General features: G+C 39.1%; 1 protein-coding gene across 2 annotated transcripts in view; it reads left to right on the plus strand.

Annotated features, from left to right (window-relative positions):
* Positions 1 to 19,505, plus strand: part of PREX2 (phosphatidylinositol-3,4,5-trisphosphate dependent Rac exchange factor 2) — a 787,616-nt gene extending 768,111 nt beyond the window's left edge. For both annotated transcript variants that reach the window (XM_055546191.1, XM_055546192.1), the window contains 3 exons: positions 296 to 398; positions 6,967 to 7,034; positions 13,990 to 19,505. In XM_055546191.1, the coding sequence (XP_055402166.1) occupies positions 296 to 398; positions 6,967 to 7,034; positions 13,990 to 14,035 (217 nt within the window). In that variant the 3' untranslated portion in view covers positions 14,036 to 19,505. The remainder of the gene's footprint in view (positions 1 to 295; positions 399 to 6,966; positions 7,035 to 13,989) is intronic.
* Positions 19,506 to 19,730: the final 225 nt, after the last annotated feature.

Raw genomic sequence — 19,730 nt, forward strand, 5'->3', positions numbered from 1 at the left:
GCTGCTTTGAATTTGATTTTGAAATTCATGTAAGAGAGGAGGAAAAATAATTTTCCCTCTACTCTTCTGACTTCTTAGCTGAGACTCCTGTAATAAAGACAGATTAACAAGAGAAAAACAAACAGAAGTTTATTAACATGCGTACCTCATGAGTACATGGGAGATAGATGACCAGGGAAAAATGAATACTTCTCCCAGGAGGCATATTGCTCCACCTTTCATTGGCAACCCCAGCTGTCTTGAAGAGCATTGTTACTGGTGAACATTGTTACAAAGCCCTTGCTTTTGTCCACAGGTGCACCCTGAGTGTGACCCTGGAGCAGGCCATCATTCTGGCCAGAAGCCACGGGCTGCCTCCTCGGTACATCATGCAGGCTACAGATGTGATGCGGAAGCAGGTGAGCCTCACGCGTTTCAGGAAGTCATTTCTCAGGACCTGAACCTGAAGTTTCCTTGGCTCATTTATCATAATCTGGACGGTGCCTGGAAGTGACAGGCCCTTTTCCAGGCTCGGGAAGTGTGAGCAAGAAATACTGATTGCCAGGGAAGAAGCCCAGACATCTCTCTGAGGGTTCTCCAGGAAACACAGACAACCTGAGAAAACGGATGTGTGAGAGGTAACAGGTTGGAGGCAAGGGAGGTGGCCTGGCGAATGGAGAGGAGTGGATTTGAGGCTGTGTAAAGTGCCAGACAAAAGGACTGAGGCAATTTCTGGGAATGACAGTTCATTTAGTGAGGCTGTGTAATAGACTGAGGAATGGGGAGGGGTGAGGAGGAACCAGAGTTGAGGGCTCTGCTTGCTTCTGGAGATCTTGAAGGGTCTTCCACACCATGCTAAGTGTGTGTCTTATTCTGAAGGTAAAGAACATACCTCAGGTTTTCCTTCAGAGGATGAAGAGCAGCCTTTGGACTATATTTAGATCACTGATGCACCTACAAGTGAAAAAGAATACACTCTTACAAAATGAATGAGCTTTCTTCCTTTTTTGTTTTCGGCTCAGCCAAGTGGCTTGCTCCCTCTTTGTTCCCCGAACAGGTAATGATCCCAGGTCCCTGTTGTTAAAGTGCCAAGTGCTAACCACTGGACCACCAGGGAATTACTTGAACTTTCTATACAATGGCTCAATAGTATTTTAGGTATGCTAGTTTAGTTTTGAATCCTTAAGATTCTTTAAAAAGCTAACAAAAATGCACTAATCTCCAGTGTACCAATTATGAGGAAAACGTGCTTAATCTAGTAGAAAAAAGTCACAAATCTGTAGGAGACAAAAGAAATCAAAAGACATCAATTTTATATTTTATTCTGTCACCTTTTCTTAGGGCTACTTCAGAAAATTGATTTAACAAATCTCTCTACTTGCTGATTTGGTTTGAATTATCCATTAGTAGTGAATGACTTAATTTTTAAGCTATGCTTTTGTAATTATGCCTGCTTTATTTACTGAAGACTTAGTGTATACCTCTCAGGTAAACATATAAATCCCTATGGGTTTGCTCCCAAGATCACACTACAGAATGTCAACTGAACCAGAAGAAAAATCCGTGGAGACAGTCCCAAGTGAGGCTGGTGCCTGGCTGGGATCTTTAGAGATGAGGGACAGACAGTACGCACTATATATCAATACATTGGTGCTTCGGGTTGGGAACCCCAGTGCTGAGGATTGAAAACTAAGAATTCACAAGGTCCAAGAGGGGTTTGCTAAGTAAAGGTCAGATCTGTGAGAAGCACATGACACAGTGTGGGTCAGCTGGAAAAGGGCAAATACAGAAGGAACAGCCTGCAGGTTTTGGAAGGATTTTTCAGGTAGATATTCAAATTTGGTTTTAAAAAGTAGATCCAAAGTAAACTTGTGATTATTCATGTCAGGGCTGGGATTTGGGCACTAAACATACAGAAAGAGATTAACTTTTCTGTTTCACTGTGTTGCTGTTACAGTGACTTGGCAATAATTCTTGGAGGAGCCCTCTCAGAATTATGGTTTATGACAAAACTGGGAGACTGATGATTGACCTTTTTTAGAATAGTCCAATGAGGAGGTCATTACGAGTTAGCTACATGTACATTCTTACTATATGGATTTGGATAATCAAAACCATTAGCCGCTTACAACTGGAAACTAAGATAGATAAAATACAGATGGGAAAAGTAAAAGTGCTATTACCTGGGTCTTGATGAGTTGTTTAACCGGCTTAAACCTCTTTTAAGTATGTTTATGTGGCAGAGGATAAGATGGGTAGATAGCATTACTGGCTCAATGGACATGAATTTGAGCAAACTCCAGGAGATGGTGAAGGACAGGAAAGACTGGCATGCTGCAGTCCAGGGGGTCACAAAGAGTACGACACAACTTAGCAACTAAACACACACACACACACACACACACGTATGTATGTTATTAATATGTATTACTATATATTTATAAAATATAAAAGACTGAAAAATTGTGAACTTTGTAAGTTTATTTCTCAACTGTGCTATTTTTCAATATTCATCACTCCTTCCTCCTATCGTTTATTAATAAATCCATTGAGGATGGGTAGATACCTTCTTTTGTTAACTTGTTTCTCTGCTACATCTGGTTCTGAGACAAAAACCTGACTTGTGCCTTCTTTGTGAAAGATCATGGAGCCTGGGGCTTGCTCTTTATAGAAATTGGGGTGCCCAGGTCCCAGGGAGACTTTTGAGATATTCCTTCTGTGGCCCATCTTCTTTCTAGTGTCTGCAGTTCCAGGCAGTGAGGTTAATGTCTGGGATCCAATCCACAAACGAACTCTTACGGACATAGAATCTGATTAGTTAGAACACAAATGTGAATCAGCTGTCTAACTTTTCTGATTCTCTTGTCTTTCAATCATTTAGATTCAGCTTTCCAAGAGACTGAATGGTTAGAAAGTTTGTCTGATTAATGAATAACATTTCCTAAGATCTTTAGTTTCCTTTTGAGGAACAGGAAACTTTTCAGCATGAATTTTTGTCTGTATTTCTAACTGCAGTGTAGACATCCCCCCTCAGTTTGGTTCCAGAAGCCCCCACAGATGACAAATCCACTGATGGGCAAATCCCTTACATAAAATGCCAGAGGAGTACAATGAATACAGAAGGCCTTCTGTTTTCACCGGTTTCCACACCCATGGGTTCTGCATCCATGGATTTAACCAACTGTGGATCAGTGACATAGTGGATTAAACTTACAGGTGCAAAGGATATAGAGAGCAAACTGTACAGTTTTCACATACCAATTTTATGGATATATGCTTGCTTAATAGAGTTGTTTTCATTAACTGGTTGAGTTAGAAGAAAAATAAAAGATAGAAGTTCAGTTCAATTGCTCAGTTGCGTCCGACTCTTTGCGACCCCATGAACCACAGCACGCCAGGCCTCCTTGTCCATCACCAACTCCCAGAGTTTACCCAAACTCATGTCCATTGAGTCAGTGATGCCATCTAACCATTTCATCCTCTGCCATCCCCTTCTCCTCCTGCCCTCAATGTTTCCCAACATCAGGGTCTTCTTATTTTGTTTGTTTGTTTGTTTGTTTTAAATTTTATTTTATTTTTAAACTTTACATAATTGTATTAGTTTTGCCAAATATCAAAATGAATCCGCCACAGGTATACATGTGTTTTTTTAAATGAGTCATCTCTTCACATCAGGTGGCCAAAATATTAGAGTTTCACCTTCAACATCAGTCCTTCCAATGAACACCCAGGACTGATTTCCTTTAGGATGGACTGGTTGGATCTCCTTGCAATCCAAGGGACTCTCAAGAATCTTCTCCAACACCACAGTTCAAAAGCATCAATTCTTCGGCACTCAGCTTTCTTTATAGTCCAACTCTCACATCTGTACATGACCACTGGCAAAACGATAGCCTTGACTAGACAGACCTTTGTTGACAAAGTAATGTCTCTGCTTTTTAATATGCTGTCTGGGTTGGTCATAACTTTCCTTCCAAGGAGTAAGCGACTTTTAATTTCATGTCTGCAATCACCTTCTGCAGTGATTTTGGAGCCCAAAAAAATAAAGTCTGACACTGTTTCCACTGTTTACCCATCTATTTGCCATGAAGTGATGGGCCCAGAGGCCATGATCTTAGTTTTCTGAATGTTGAGCTTTAAGCCAACTTTTACACTCTCCTCTTTCACTTTCATCAAGAGGCTTTTTAGTTCTTCTTCACTTTCTGCCATAAGGGTGGTGTCATCTGCATATCTGAGGTTATTGATATTTCTCCGACAAGATTTCCGACAATCTTTATTCCAGCTTGTGCTTCCTCCAGCCCAGCGTTTTTCATGATGTACTCTGCATATAAGTTAAATAAGCAGGGTGACAGTATACAGCCTTGACGTACTCCTTTTCCTACTTGGAACCAGGCTGTTGTTCCATGTCCAGTTCTAACTGTTGCTTCCTGACCTGCATATAGGTTTCTCAAGAGGCAGATCAGGTGCTCTGGTATTCCCATCTCTTTCAGAATTTCCCACAGTTGATTGTGATCCACACAGTCAAAGGCTTTGGCATAGTCAATAAAGCAGAAATAGATGTTTTTCTGGAACTCTTGCTTTTTCAATGATCCAGTGGATGTTGGCAATTTGATCTCTGGTTCCTCTGCCTTTTCTAAAACCAGCTTGAACATCTGGAAGTTCACGGTTCATGTATTGCTGAAGCCTGGATTTTGAGGATTACTTTACTAGCATGTGAGATGAATGCAATTGTGCAGTAGTTTGAGCATTCTTTGGCATTGCCTTTCTTTGGGATTGGAATGCAAACTGACCTTTTCCAGTCCTGTGGCCACTGCTGAGTTTTCCAAATTTGCTGGCATATTGAGTGCAGCACTTTCACATCATCATCTTTCAGGATTTGAAATAGCTCAACTGGCATTCCATCACTTCCACTGGCTTTGTTCATAGATATACTATGGTGACATAATGTATGATGACAGTTAGCATCAGTGATATGGACTAAGAAGATGTAACATCACTTCTGTGATTTTCTTGCCCAAAATACATACCTTCTGTCTAATCATCTGACAGACCCAGATTGAGAGACATTCTGCAAAACAATGACCAGTACTCATCCCAAATATTAAGGTCATGAAAGACCAAGGAAACCTGAGGAATTGCCCCAGACTGGGGGAGACCATGGAGATGTGATGATAGAATGGGGTCCTGGATTGGATTCTGGGATGAAAAAGGGGCATTAGTGAGAGGGAATGGGGAAAGGTGAATAAGATGTACAGCTTAGCTGATAACATTTCCTGCTTTTGATCATCACACTAGGACCAAGTGAAGGGTTAACATTAGAGGGAGTTTACCTAGTGGTTAAGGTTTGTGACCTCTCTGTTCTGCTTGTAAACTTTTTTCTAAGTCTAAAATTCCTTCAAAATGAAGAGATTTTTTCAATGCATAGTTGCAATTCCTAAATTTCTTCCTAACTGTTTTTTGCCTTACACATCCTCTTTTCCCTATTTCCTTTCCTTGATTTGGTCCATTTTTAGAGAATATATTCTTTTATTTTTCTTTCTTTCTTTTCTTTTCTCCTGTTCTTTCTTCCTTTCCCGTCTGTCAGAATCGGGGAGCAGCAGAGAGAGTTTCAGGATTTTTAAAATCACTCTCCTCCATTTATACTCAGCCCCAAACTCTGGTGTTTGCTTCTTTGTAGTGACTCATTCCCATTAGGAAGTGGACAATGAATATTCCTGAACTCGACAGATTTGCAAAGACTTTTTTCATTGCTAAAGCACCTTATCTTTGTACTATAATCTTTGAGGCAGAATTCTTACATTTTAGAGATCCACATGCACCTGCCTTGTCTAGAAACCGCTTTAAACTATTTAAGGAAAGATTTTCTTGATAAATACTATGAATCTTTAAACAGCTATTCAGCTAAGCACAGAACAAGCTGCATGCAGGTGATAGAACTGTGATTTCTGTCCCAGGAAAATGGGGGTGGAGGTGGGGGGGGTGGTGCGCAGAGCAGGTATTTCTAGTTTGCTCACTTCCTGTTTTCAGTGTCTTAACTATTGCTTAAATATTGAATAATGACATAGATGAGATAGTGAACAGGGAGCTGTCATTCAACCTTATTTTGAAATGATTTAGATGGCTCTTGAAATAAATATCAATCCTTTTAAACAGTGTATCAGTATTATTTTTAGTCTTTTTAAAAATTTTATGTATTTATTTAACTCTGCCCTACTTCAAGGTAGACGGCTGTCTACCCAAATGTCACCAGGAAAATTAAAGGAACATTTCTGTGCTGGGTCTTTGTTGTTGCACAGGCTTTTCCCACGTTTTGGCAAGCAGGAGCTGGTCTCTGGTTGTCGTGTGTGGGCTTCTCGTTGCAGTGCCTTCTCTGGTTGCAGAATATGGGCTCTAGGCTGCTGGGGGTTCAGCAGTTGTGGCCTGTGGGCCCAGTGGTTGTGGCTCTTGGGCTCTAGAGCACAAGTTCAATAGTTGTGACACACAAGCTTAGTTGCTCCACTGCATGTGAGCTCTTCCCAGATCGGGGATCGAACCCTTGTCTCCTACTCTGGCAGGCAGATTCTTTATCACTGAGCCACCAGGGAAGCCCTACTTTGATTCTTAAAAACATCAATTTTGAAAATACTCAGACGATGATGTCTTTCTCCTTCTTGAGTATCTCTTGATGTTAAATATATCATTGCAATGACACTCTCCACTCAAATGTTAAGGGTATGTTGAAAGTGAAGTGAAAGTGATAGTCACTCGATCATGTCCGACTCTTTGTGACCCCATGGACTATACAGTCCATGGAATTCTCCAGGCCAGAATACTGGAGTGAGTAGCCGTTCTCTTCTCCAGGGAATCTTCCCAACCCAGGGATCAAATACAGGTCTCCCACATTGCGTGTGGATTCTTTATCAGCTGAGCCACCAGGGAAGCCCATGGTATGTTAAATAATTACTAATACGGTGCAGAATTAAAAGTGATTGTCCTTATTTCTTTTAGGGAGCAAGAGTTCAGAACACAGCAAAGAATTTGGGAGTCAGAGACCGGACTCCGCAGTCGGCTCCAAGGTGAGTGATTCCCCAGGTCTGCTCTTTCCCAGAGGTCTTGCTACCACGTCCCAGTCAGTGTCTCTCACAGCTTGTGCAGCCGCCACAGGATACACCCAGTCTACTACTGAATATACTCATGGAAATCAGCCGTGTAAGCATTCCGTGGCTCAATGTGATTAGGTGTAAATGTTCTCTGATTAAATGAAATTTTAGGTGAAGCAAACTTAAGAGGTAGCATTACCAACATTATTCTGTTTTGCAAATTCCATCCTGAATTCAAAAACAAAAGTCCACCCAGGTACTACTAAAATAGATGTTCCAACTGTGCCAAGCCACCAAAATGCCATTTCCACTTACACTTCTACAATCACGCATGCTTTCTCTCTGGTGTGATGGGTTTTTCCATATGTGTCTTATGAAAAACTGCTCCATAACCACAAAACTCATGTCAGGTATCATTTTCTCCTTGAAGTTGTGGTTTTCTTTCTCTCTGTGTTCCCATAGCATCTTGTGTATTGATCTGTTATAACCCTGATTTTGCTGCAGTGTATTGTTACCTGTCTTTCTGCCCAAGTTGGACATGAATTCTTTAGAGGCAGGGAAGATTCTTTTTGGATTTTATTCATTGCTCATCATAGTGCCTACATAGAATATGTGAACAGACTTTGAGAATGTGTGAATGGATAAATCAATTAATGAGCTTCTTGTTCATTATCCTACCAAATGTCCACAGCACACATACCATCAGGAGAAAGGACTCATGGACAAAGGACTAATCCACCTTTGAATGAAACATGGAAACAACCATCGAAGAAATGTTCCTTTGATTTCCCTGGTGACATTAGGGTAGACAGCCATCCGCCTTGAAGTAGGGCAAAGTTAAATAATTTCTTTTACATTTGATTGTATATATTTGCATTTTAACAAAATGCAAGCGCTTCAAGCGCTGTCACGAAGCAGTTACCAGAACGCGAATGATGACTGCAGCATTCATTCTGAAAAACTGTGTGGGCAGCCAAAGTATTTTCAAAAGGGAAAAATATTTCCCCCTGAAAGTGAATGTGGTCCTCAAGTTCTAATTGCATTTATTTTCAGGGCTGACTCCTAACTCTATTTAATCCTCAAGTCTTGTTTATGTTATTGTTCATAGTTGATTAAATGAGAGTCTAAGTCTTTCTCTTGCTGAAGAATCACTTTACATGGGCATTCTCTCTCCAGGACCTTAACAGACATAGTATATTTGGATAATAAACCCAGTGAAGCTTTAAAATTCCAAGAAGAAAACAAGATAATGGCTCAGAGAGGTCTTCTTAGCTGGGGCTTATAAATGCTAATGAACAGAGGGGATGAGACTTAAGCATCCTGATCAATAAACCAGTGTGCAACCTCAATATGAGAAAAGAAACTGATGAGCTCATTGTTTTGTTTATTGGATTACATTTAAAACACTTGAAGCAAAAAAAATAAATAAATAAAACTTGCTAGCTCTAAAGTGGACATGTTTTACAAGGGGTTAATTGCTCTGAGAGAGAAATCTAGAGTAATTTTTCAATTTTAATTATGCTTTCATTCATTCTACAAATATTTATTGAGGATTTCATTCATTCTACAAATACTGAGAACTTAAGAAATGGAAAACACTCTGCTATGCCCAGTGGAGAATGTAAACATGAGATAAAAATAGTTCCGGCCCTCAAAGAGCTTTCAGTTAAAGAGGCCAGGCTCCTCTGTCCGTGGGATTTCCCAGGCAAGAATACTGGAGTGGATTGCCATACCATGCATGCCTGGTCTCCTGCATCTCCTGCTTTGCAGGTGGATTCTTTACTGTTGGAGCCACCAGGGAAGCCAGAGCGAAACACCACAAGGGTAGGGAGAAAGCGAGAAGCGCTCTGTGAGGGCACAGGGAAGGCGCCAAGGACCACAGAGCACCTGGGATCCCTCCCATCTGGGAACGAGGATTTCGGCCCCAAAGACAGTGATTTGAAAAACACATTTGTCTCTCAAGACCAGGCCCTCCATAAGCACGGGTAACGTTTCTAGAAACATCTTCAGGGAGATATTTTGCTGTCTCTGACTGACATAGTATTTGATTCAAATCCCCAACCAATCTCTATTACAGCTTTCCTTTCTCTATCCACTGCCTTTCATTTTTTAAAATTCACTGAGCAAACATATATTGAATTTCTGCTGTGCGACTGCAGATGTCATGCACTTTGATAAAAGCTAGGGATAAAGACATAATCCCCACTACCAGTCAGTGAGGTGTCAAAGAGCAACAACTGAATAAAATGAAAATAGTATAGAGTGTGTGTGTGATAAGAACCATGACAGTGCAGCCACTATGAAAAACAGCGTGGAGGTTCCTTAAATAACTAAAAATTGAACTGCTGGATGATCCAGCAATTTCACCCCAGGCATGTATCTGGAAAAAAGAAAAAAAACTAATTCAAAAAGATGCATGTACCCCCAATGTTCATAGTAGCTCTGTTTACAGTAGTAAGACATGGAATCAACGAACTGAATTCAGAAGATGTGGTATATATATTATATATGTATATAAATGTGTAAATGTATGTATACATACACACAATGAAATACTACTTAACCTTACAAAAGAATGGACTTCCCAGGTGGTGCTAGTGGTAAGGAATTTGCCTGCCAGTGCAGGAGACCCAAGAGACATGGGTTCAAACCCTGGATAGAAAATGTCAACCCACTCTAGTACTCTTGCCTGGAGAATCCCATGAACAGAGGAGCCTGGTGGGCTACAGTCCATAGGGTCACAAAGAGCTGGACATGACTGAAGCAATTTAGCGTGTAAAAAAGAATAAAATTCTGCCATTTACAGCCATGTGGATGGACCTAGAGAATATTATGCCGAGTGAAATAAATCAAATACCATGTGATGTCACTTACATGTGGAATCTAAAAAATAATATAAATGAAACTGCATGTAAAACAGAAACAGGCTCACAGACATAGAAAAAAACTTGTGGCTACCAAAGTGTAGAGGAAAGGGGAAGGGGCACATTAAAGGTGTGAGATAATAGATACAAAGACTATATATCAAGTAGATAAGCAACAAGAATTTATTATATAGCAAGGAATTTATTGTATACCCTTTATACTGTAATAACCTATAATAGAATAAATTGACAAATATACTAAATCATAGTGCTGTACCCCTGAAATCACACAATGTTATAAAGCATATATATTTTAACTTTTAAATAAAGAACCATGATAGGAATAGCACAGATTGCCATGGGAACATAGAAGAGGCACATAACTGAGCCTAAGGATGGAGAGGAGAGGTCACAAAGAATTCCTGACCCCATCAGCATGGTAATTAATAGATGTCTTCCTGAGCTGATGCAGCGACCCCAGTGCTGAGAGAACACATCGCATCTGACAGCTACACCTAGACTTCTATGACTGATGATTCAATGTGATTTAAGAATTATACAGAGCAAGGCTGGAGACATTGGCAGGGGCTGGATCAGGAAAAGACTTGTACCAGACTGAAGAATTTTCAAGGTAACACAAAGCCAACAAAGAGCCATGAATAAACCATCTTTCTTTCTGGAAGATTTGGATTTTAGACTTTATGTCTGGCAACATTAGGAGTCATTTGAGGACAAATGAGACTGAAAGCAGCAGATGCTTTGGACACTACTAATCATTGTAGGAGGGTAGTGAAGAGGAAGATTCTAGGATGGCCACCAGATAGATCTCTGGTTTGGATGACAGTGGTGAAAGATTCTAGTCACTGAGATAGTAGATACAGGAAGAAAAGCATGTGTAGGAAAAGATGATGAGCCTTACTTGGTGATACTACACGAGGCCCAGTGGGACATGGAGATGCTGTGGTGGGCGGTGCAAACGAGGTTCCTTCTCCTTCTAACTAGCACACATTGACTGGTCAGAGCAATAAATATGTCTTCACTAAGAACCAGATATTACATTCCAGATAATGGCACACTGCTCTTATTTTCTATTACATTACACACTTTGGCAAGTATTACGTAATGAAAACTTGATTTTCTTCATTTGCATAATTGTAGTTTGTGTGTATTTGTATCATATTTGTAGACACAAAATGATTTTGGGTCCAAGCTGCTAACATGTGACCTTACTTAGGATATTTACCTTTATTAGACAGTTTTTCCATCTATAAAATGGAGACAGTTGCCTCAGGACAGAGTGCCCAGGTAGTGCTCATGTGTACTCAGTCATGTCTGACTCTTTGCAACCCAATGGACTGTAGCCTGCCAGGCTCTTGTATCCATAGGATTCTTCAAGCAAGGATATTGGAGTGGGTTGCGGTTTCCTTCTCTAGGGGATCTTCCCAACCCAGCGATCGAACCCGTGTCTCTTGCATCTCCTGATTGGCAGGCGGGTTCTTTGGGACAGAGCAGTGTTGATAATTTCATCTGTTTTGTGGTCTCCTTTAGCACAGCTCTTCTTTGTGCCTTGTTGAAAAATGAAGGCTGTGATCTGTGTAGACTGAAGTTTGAGAATCCTACTGTCTGCAGCCTTGGATTTGAGCTGGAAATACCAGCTCCAGGATGGCTGCCTGAGCCCATCAAGAAAAGAAGAAAGTGGAGCCGGAAACCAATCTTTATCTTGTAGGGCCCGTGGTGTGCACAAGTGGCATGAGGATGTGGCAAAAGCCCCAAATGTTGGGCAAACAAAAGCCTCCATTCCCTCACTGTTTAGATGCCAAAAAGCAAACGGGTCAGCACAGAGTGAAAGTCCAGCTCTTACCTATTACATTTTACTACCGAGCTTGATCTGCCTGTTTGCAATTTCCAAAGCCTGCAAGTTCCATTACAAATGTGTCTGGACTCAGATAACCCTGAGTCCCTTCCAAGAAACCTCCGCCAAGTAGAATGTGCCCAGCTCTGCTGCAGTACCCAGAGCTATTACTTCATTAGGTAAATGCAGGGAGTAGCCTTTTCTCCTGACTGCTCTACCCAGTGGCATTAGCTGCATTATGTGGAAACGTGCAGTGCAAGGTAATGGCAGGTGGCTTCTCAGCCCAGACCTCACAGGGAAGGACGTTTGCCACCCAGCCAACTGTTCCTGTTCTACATGAGGCCTTTTCACTCATTAGGCTGCACTGTCAGGAAATGAAATGAAATTAAAGAGAAGAATGGTCCCTTCATTCTATTATTCCAGCTCTGGGAATGCAGTCTGAAGCAACATCATATCCTTCAGCTGCACAAGCAGCTTTGAAGTCTATCAGCTCAATTTAACGTATGCTTTTGTCCAGGAAGGATGAAATAAGCTTTTCTGGTGTGAGATGTCCTTATTTCAGCATTCATTTTCTTCCCCAGAGATGACACATACGGTATTAAACACCTTGCAGACTCCAAAGGCAATTACTTCTTGTCTGGGTTTCCAGAATGGGAAAGTTATTTTGTTTAACTAGATTTCTAACTTGCTATTAAATCTTTCTCATTCTCCCCCACCCTTTGATTTTGAATGACCGTGGGATTAAATGTTGAAGGGAGAGGAAGTTTATAATTTGCTGAATTTGTCAGCAGCACATTTAAACTGTGTTCAATTTCATCTGTAAAAGATAGTGACTTAGCACAGAGACCCCTGGGTTTGGAATGCTTTTAACACAGAGTAAAGTTGGACTTCTCTGGCAGTTCAATGGTTAAGACTCCATGCTTCCAATAGGAGGTGTTGGTTAAAGCTCTGGTCAGGGAACTGGCATCTCACGTGCTGTGTGATGTAGCTGAAAAAAGGAAAAAAAAAGAACGTAAAATGGAGCAAAGTTGAAATTTACACCTTATATTTCTAGAGCATAAGACTAAGCTCTGAAGTAGGACCAGCATGGCCACATTCTTATCGAGGACTCCAGGCTTACAACCAGCTTCATTACATCTGCTGGTGTTCACTCAAAGTGTAAAGGTTAGTCACTCAGTCATGTCCAACTCTTTGGGACCCCATGGACTGTAGCCCACCAGGCTCCTCTGTCCATGGGAACTCTCCTGGCAAGAATACTGAAGTGGCTTGCCATTTCCTTCTCCAGGGGATCTTCCTGACCCAGGGATCGAACCCAGGTCTCCATTGCAGGCAGATTCTTTACAGTTTGAGCCACCAGGGAAGCCTACCTGTTCTCTCAGCTTTGGCCTTAGTAATGGGTGTGCTTTATGTATCACTACTGAAGCAGTTATATCAACCTTCATTTGGTTCTGGAGTTAGGAGTCAACCATTCAGAAGAACGTGAAGCAATAGAACTTGTCATCTTCCAGGTTCTGTGCCCCGAGCTTTGCCTGCATGCTGTCTGATTTCAGAAAACTAGACCTGAGAGGCAAAGAGAGCATCTTGGGGTCATCGCCACCAGTTCAAACGGATTCCTTGGCCCACTTGAATCTCCACCTGATTCTATTGACAAGGGATTGACAGTGTGGATAGAGCTGGGCAGGTGTTCCTTAGGAAACACCAGCTCCTTGTGCCTTGAAATTCAGGCCTCAGGACTGTGTCTCATCAGCCTAGCCTTGACCAACTGTCAGCACCACCAGGATGGTACAAGTGAGGCAGAGTTCTAGAACTCGGAAAGTCAGGAATGACTTCAGAGAGAGATGCTATGTTGCTGCAAGATAATCATAATACATATGATGCTAAGTACCTCCTAGATTTCAGAGCATCACTTTTGCTACCAGCAAGGTGAACAGCCCAGATTGACAGCACTGGAGCAGAAGCAGCTGGTATAAAAACGGCAGCATTGCCTAGTCAGTGGGCATGTAGATGTGCAAAGAGACGTGGGTGTTTTGTAATAACAGAACCAAAATTTTGAAGTTTGCTAACGCACATGCAATTTTTAGTGAAATAGGTGATAGGATCTTGACTGACTCCCAAACCAAGAAGTTCTTGTCAATGTATTTGTCATACCAATAAAAACATCTCAAGTGATCTAAATGTGCTGGGTCACTGTCACACCTTCCCATGCCTTTTCTAGGCTGTACAAGCTGTGTGAGCCGCCTCCTCCAGTTGGAGAAGAATGAGGAGCATCTTCAAGGAACCAGACAAGCAGAAGCTTCTGAACACTGGATGAGACAAAGGACATGCTGGCTAAACATCCTCCACTCAACATAAAGAAATGGACTTTTTTTCTCTGACTCTTTCATCATGCTGTAAATAACTAATGTTCAGTTTGTACTTAGATGTTTGTGCTGGAAATGGATAGAAGTCCATTCAAACAACTCAGCTTCACAAACTGATTTCTCTCTGTGTTAACATGAATTATTTGTCCTGGAGATTATATGAAAAAAGATCCAAGATGAAACATTAACCATTGTGCCTCCTTTCCCATTTATTGAAATTACTATATTGCATTCGCTTTTCATCTTCTCCAAATGGAGCATGTAATGATGGATATTTCCACTTGAAGAATTCTGTCATTGGAGAACCTGGTCACACTTTCCAGGTGATCACACAGAAATGCGGCAGACGGCAGAGACTGGGCGTCGTAGGTTTTTGGTCTCCTGCTTGCATCTGAGAAAGTCATTTGTGGGTGAAAGGTGAGGAGCATCCTGTACTCTTTTTCAGTAAGAGAAAGAGTATTTCTCAGTAGAGGAGAAGAGAACTGACTGAGGCGTCCAGCAGCATCTTCTTCCAGCTGCTTTCAGGGACGCTTTCCGCTCGGGGGGAGTTCCAGTGAACCAGTTCTGTCCTCGGTCTCTGAAATGTACATGGCTTCCTTGGATAATGAGTCCTGAAGCTGGGACGTAGGTGTCCAGGGGTGCGGAGAAGCAGGGATTGGGAAGGATTGGGAGGATGACTAGGGTGAAGCAGGGGAAAATAAACCTATTAAAAAACTCAACCTTTAAATTTGAAAGATACCTGAAAATCTTGTTCAGGCTTTCATATGCGATGTCAGACTCTTAGAGAATACACCATACTGAGTGTGTTTCTATCAAGGTAGTATATGTATAACATGAGAAAATAAAGCTTAATTTGTTGAACTTTAAAAGGACTATTAGAGACCTTGATAATTTATGAAAGTACAAGCTATATTCTATTTTCATTCTAAAGTTTACATAATGTTTATCTGTCTACATTGATAAAATATTAATAATGTTTCCTTAGCATAGTGAAAATTGTAATATTGATTTTAAATCTATAATTTTTCAAAACAGTTAAATGCCCCTGCTGTGATTGTGATACTTATGTGGATTTAGATTAATTTCCAATATGAAATGCTGTCCATAAGTCAAGTATTTACCAACCATTATTAAATTTTAATTTATGAAATTTGGTAATAGTTTTCAAACTCATTAAAAAGCTTTCATCACTAGCACTTGTGTATTCAATAACAGAAACACTATGTTATGTATATATGAGGTCTTCATGTCCTGGTCAAGGTAATAAATGTTATTTCGCATAGAAACATTGAAGACTTTCATGATAAGTACATATTTATAATGAAAAATAAACCAACATCAGAGTTTTCAGACAAAAAAGTTGAACACTTTGAATTTAATGAAGACATAACCTTAATATAAATATTCGCATTAAATGTGTTCTTAACTTTCAGGGCTTTAACATTTTTGATACTATTGCCGGTAATCCTGAAGGTCCATGAAATTAGTAAATTGTGATGTTCCTGTTACTGATGATTTGATTACATTTAACATGGGAATAATGAGTGAGCAAAACTGATTAACTAGCAAGTACTTTTCATGTTGTCATTACTGTTCTCTGATCACCACCCTGGAAGCCGTATTCCTTGTTAAAGGTCTGAAGAGGCCACTTAAACATTTCAGTCATACTTTGTATTTCATGGGAGAAATTATCTGCTATTGTAGTGTTTATAAATTAGCATACTTTAAGATTGAATCTCTATATAATGTACTTAATACTATTTTAAGGGTTAAACATGGTGTAAATGTACCATCTATCAGTGCTTGGCACGTAAAGGCTCAAAAGTTAGTGATGACGTTACCATCAATCACTGTGATTTTTTATTGTAATGAAAACTGTAGCTAAAACCTAAGTAATTTCTATGTGCCAAGCAATACCTCCAGGTGCTTTGCCATAGTTTCTTGTTATTGCTTCATTCATCCTCATATTGATGCTTTGAGGTGATATTCTTAGCATCACCCCTGTTTTACAGTTGAGGAACTGAAGCAAAGAATGGTCCAGTGACTTGCCCAGGATCACATGGCCAATAAGTGGTAGAACCAGGATTTGAGCCTAGGAAGTCTGCCTTCTTAATACATTGTGTTACTTTTCCTTATTAATACAGGAAATGTTATAATACTGCCAGTTATTTGTTAGTAAAGTTGGAGTTCTGTGTGGCGTGGGCCATTATATTATACGTGTTATGTTAAGAAAAAAGTGAATGGAAACATATAAAGTGCCTCTAAATATATGAAAATCACAGGATATGCTGGACATTTTGCCATTCTGTATACACATTATGAAGTAACCTAATGCTATTGCAATCTGAAAAGACATGATCTATTCCTCATAATTGAAGATAACAGTTTTAGACATGTTTTTAAAGTCTTGAGTAGTACAATATGTAAAATTGGACTGATTCCAAAACAGTGGTGACAGCAAAAAGTCATGTGAATGAATGAATAAGGACAACTCTTCAACACCACCATGTACCTCTGTGTGACAGTGGGCATTCAACTGACCTGGAGCTTTTATATGGGCTCGGGCATGTTCAGGGTGGTGTGACCCTAGATTGGCCTTGATGTGACCATAGACTGGCCTTGAGTTTTTAGAATGGGTTTACCTAAATGCTCACATACTGTTCTGAAACCAGTGTACCTTTAAACGTTACAAAAGCCTGCTAACAGTTCTTCCAGGTTCTCCCAACTTTGCAGTTTAAGTGTGGACCTCTGCCTCTCTCCACCTAAAACAGAAGGTCACGCCTAGAAATGTTGGTTCTTAATATGGGGCTGAATCATAAATACTTGTTAACTAGTAACTCATAGTCAAGAAATCTGAAACATTCCATTGTACCTTATAAAGTTTTCTTATTAAATATTAAAAATTAATATTAAAGGTATGAGTAATTCGAGGAGACTAGAATTTTACACCTATTTCCATTACATTTAATGAAAAAGAATGGAAGAAAGAAAGAAGGAGGAAATAAAGAGGGATGGAAGAAGGGAGGGAAGGAGGAAAGAAAGAACTTTTGTACTGGTTTTACTTATACTGGATATGTAATGTTGAATTTAGAATCTAGGCTTTATTTTATGAACCAGTATCCCCATCTTAGGAGTGTCATACTATTTTTTGTCTTTTCAAATTACATTCTTCTAGTGATTTAGATTCCCTTGCATTCAATGGCCACTCTTCTTACAGCAACAATGTTCAATTTAAAGTTAGAATAACTTCTGATATTATAACATATATGACATTGTAATGATATTGGTTCTGACTCTCTTAATTTAAATTTTGTGATGAATTCAGAACAGCATGATACTGACCTTGGCATTAACTGTGAAAGCCAAGAAAATGAACAGATAAAAAAATCCTGAGTGGCATATTAAGTCATTTAGGAAAACAAACTATTTTCTACTCCTTGGACACATTTTACCAGCAAAACTAATTTTACTGACTTGGAAGCATTCCTTTGAGTTACTGTATGTATTTGAAAATAATAAATTTGTAATTAGAACACTACTCTTTCATTAGTTCAAATAGTTCCTATGTAGCATGGTTTAGTGTAGAATAGAAGGCATATTTTTATTCACCTACATATTCAGTAAAACATAAAGTTGAAATTTGAAATGACTAATTTTAAGTCATTTTCATTTACCTTTTACTTTAAAGGTCATTTTTAGATTTTCTTCACTAGCTGAATTTACAAATAGTGAAACTAACCTTTAGCATGTGATTAAATTGCTTCTGAATTTTAAAATTTATGTTTCATTTTTAAAGGCTTTTAAAGTGAATTATCATACAAAATGATAGCTCAGTTATGATCCCAACGTTAGTAATAGTTACTTCATTAACAGGTGTATATATTAATCGATTTGCCGAATGAGTTGTCAGTTGTCCTATGTAAGTATGAAGGCAAAAATTTTGGAAACGGTTTAGGACCATCTGAACCTTGATTAAGAAAAATATTCTGTATTTTATAAAGTTTTTCACATTTAGAGATGAGCTTCAGAAGAGTTTCATCCTTTGTGAAGCAGACGAGTTGGGATAAGCTTCCAGCAGGTGTCTGGACCAAGAATGGGCTCAGGCTGATTCCTTTTACATACAGGGGCCACAAACTTGGAAGGTGCTGTGATTCCATAAGAGTTATTGTGCTTAGTCTTTTGTTTTCGAAAAATTTGCTACTTAAAAGTTTTGTTTTTAACAGTAATCTCAGCGTTCATTTTGCCAAGTTGTGCTTGACCTCCTTCACTCAGGATAGTTTGCTTCTCTCACTGAGAAGACATTTCTGAAGTCTACTAGCTATACTAAGAGATAAATATATATTTTATATACATATATTAATATTTATAATGTTTTGTTTTTATGATAATACATTATAAAAATGACTTAGAGTCTTCTGTCTTATTTTGTATGAAGGTATGAAATATGGAGTGGTTCAGTATATTGAATGTGTGTCTAAATATGGCGTAAGTGTCGCTGGTAGGCCATCTTTTGATGACTGGCACTAGTCTGCTACTTAGTCTGGAGTCTATTGATCTGGCTTTGCCATCAGAGGTAGTTGATTAAGAACAAAATTATTGAATTCTTAAATGATAGTTCTAGTAGAAATAGAAAGCTTTGGACAGTTCATTTGGGGTCAAATAACAGAATAAATATTATCCACTCGTGTTCATTCAACAAACGTGTTTGAGGATTCACTTTGTGAAAGGCACAGTTGGTGGGCTGCCTTTATGCATTGCATGTATTTGGTTCAAAAATCTGCTCATTGTCTCCTCCGCGTTAATCTCCTTTGTGTCTTTTTCCTGTAATGACGTTATTTGTAATGCAAACTTATTCTAATACCATGTAGATATCTATGTTGTGTAATTTCAAGAATACTAAGTTGATAAAATGCTCTAGAAAGCATACATTTAAACTTAAGTATCTAATCACTCAAGCAAATTTACTAGAGTTTCAGATGAATATATATTTTTGTAACTGCCAAGTAAATGAGTAGAACATAGCTTTTTTGTTTAAAAATATTTTTATAAGTATGCATTTACACACTCTTCATTATTTTAAACATTAAAATATCAAATGGGTTCTATAAATAGTGGTTCTTTTGAATATATGCATATTTAACGTTGTGTAACACCCAAACTGTAATGACAAATGTCACATGAATATGTTATTATAGTAGTGTGCTTTTTCCTTTGTAAAATATATGTAACATAGTTTGAATCTCTGAGTATTTTGTGCATGGTTAAAATAATCAACTGTATTATGTATTTTATATCATTTATTTTTGTCTGCAGAAAAGACTAGAATAGTAACATTGTATCATGTGTCGAAAATAATAAAGTGAAATGTAGTATGACCATTTCAGTTTCTATCCATTTAAATTTAATCAATTCCTGTTATGTTTTCACCTGTTTAAGAGACAAAAATATGCATGAAACAGAGCTTTTCATTCTTTAAGAATTCACAAGCTCAATAGAAGAAACTTTGATAAACATGTGAAACAGATCTACAAATATGAACTAAGGTGAGTTGTAGAGACAGTAACTGCTAGGAAAAGAAGCTAAATAGGGGCAGGAA

The sequence above is a fragment of the Bubalus kerabau genome, chromosome 14 (genome assembly GCF_029407905.1).
Source record: "Bubalus kerabau isolate K-KA32 ecotype Philippines breed swamp buffalo chromosome 14, PCC_UOA_SB_1v2, whole genome shotgun sequence".
Classification (NCBI taxonomy): domain Eukaryota; kingdom Metazoa; phylum Chordata; class Mammalia; order Artiodactyla; family Bovidae; genus Bubalus; species Bubalus kerabau.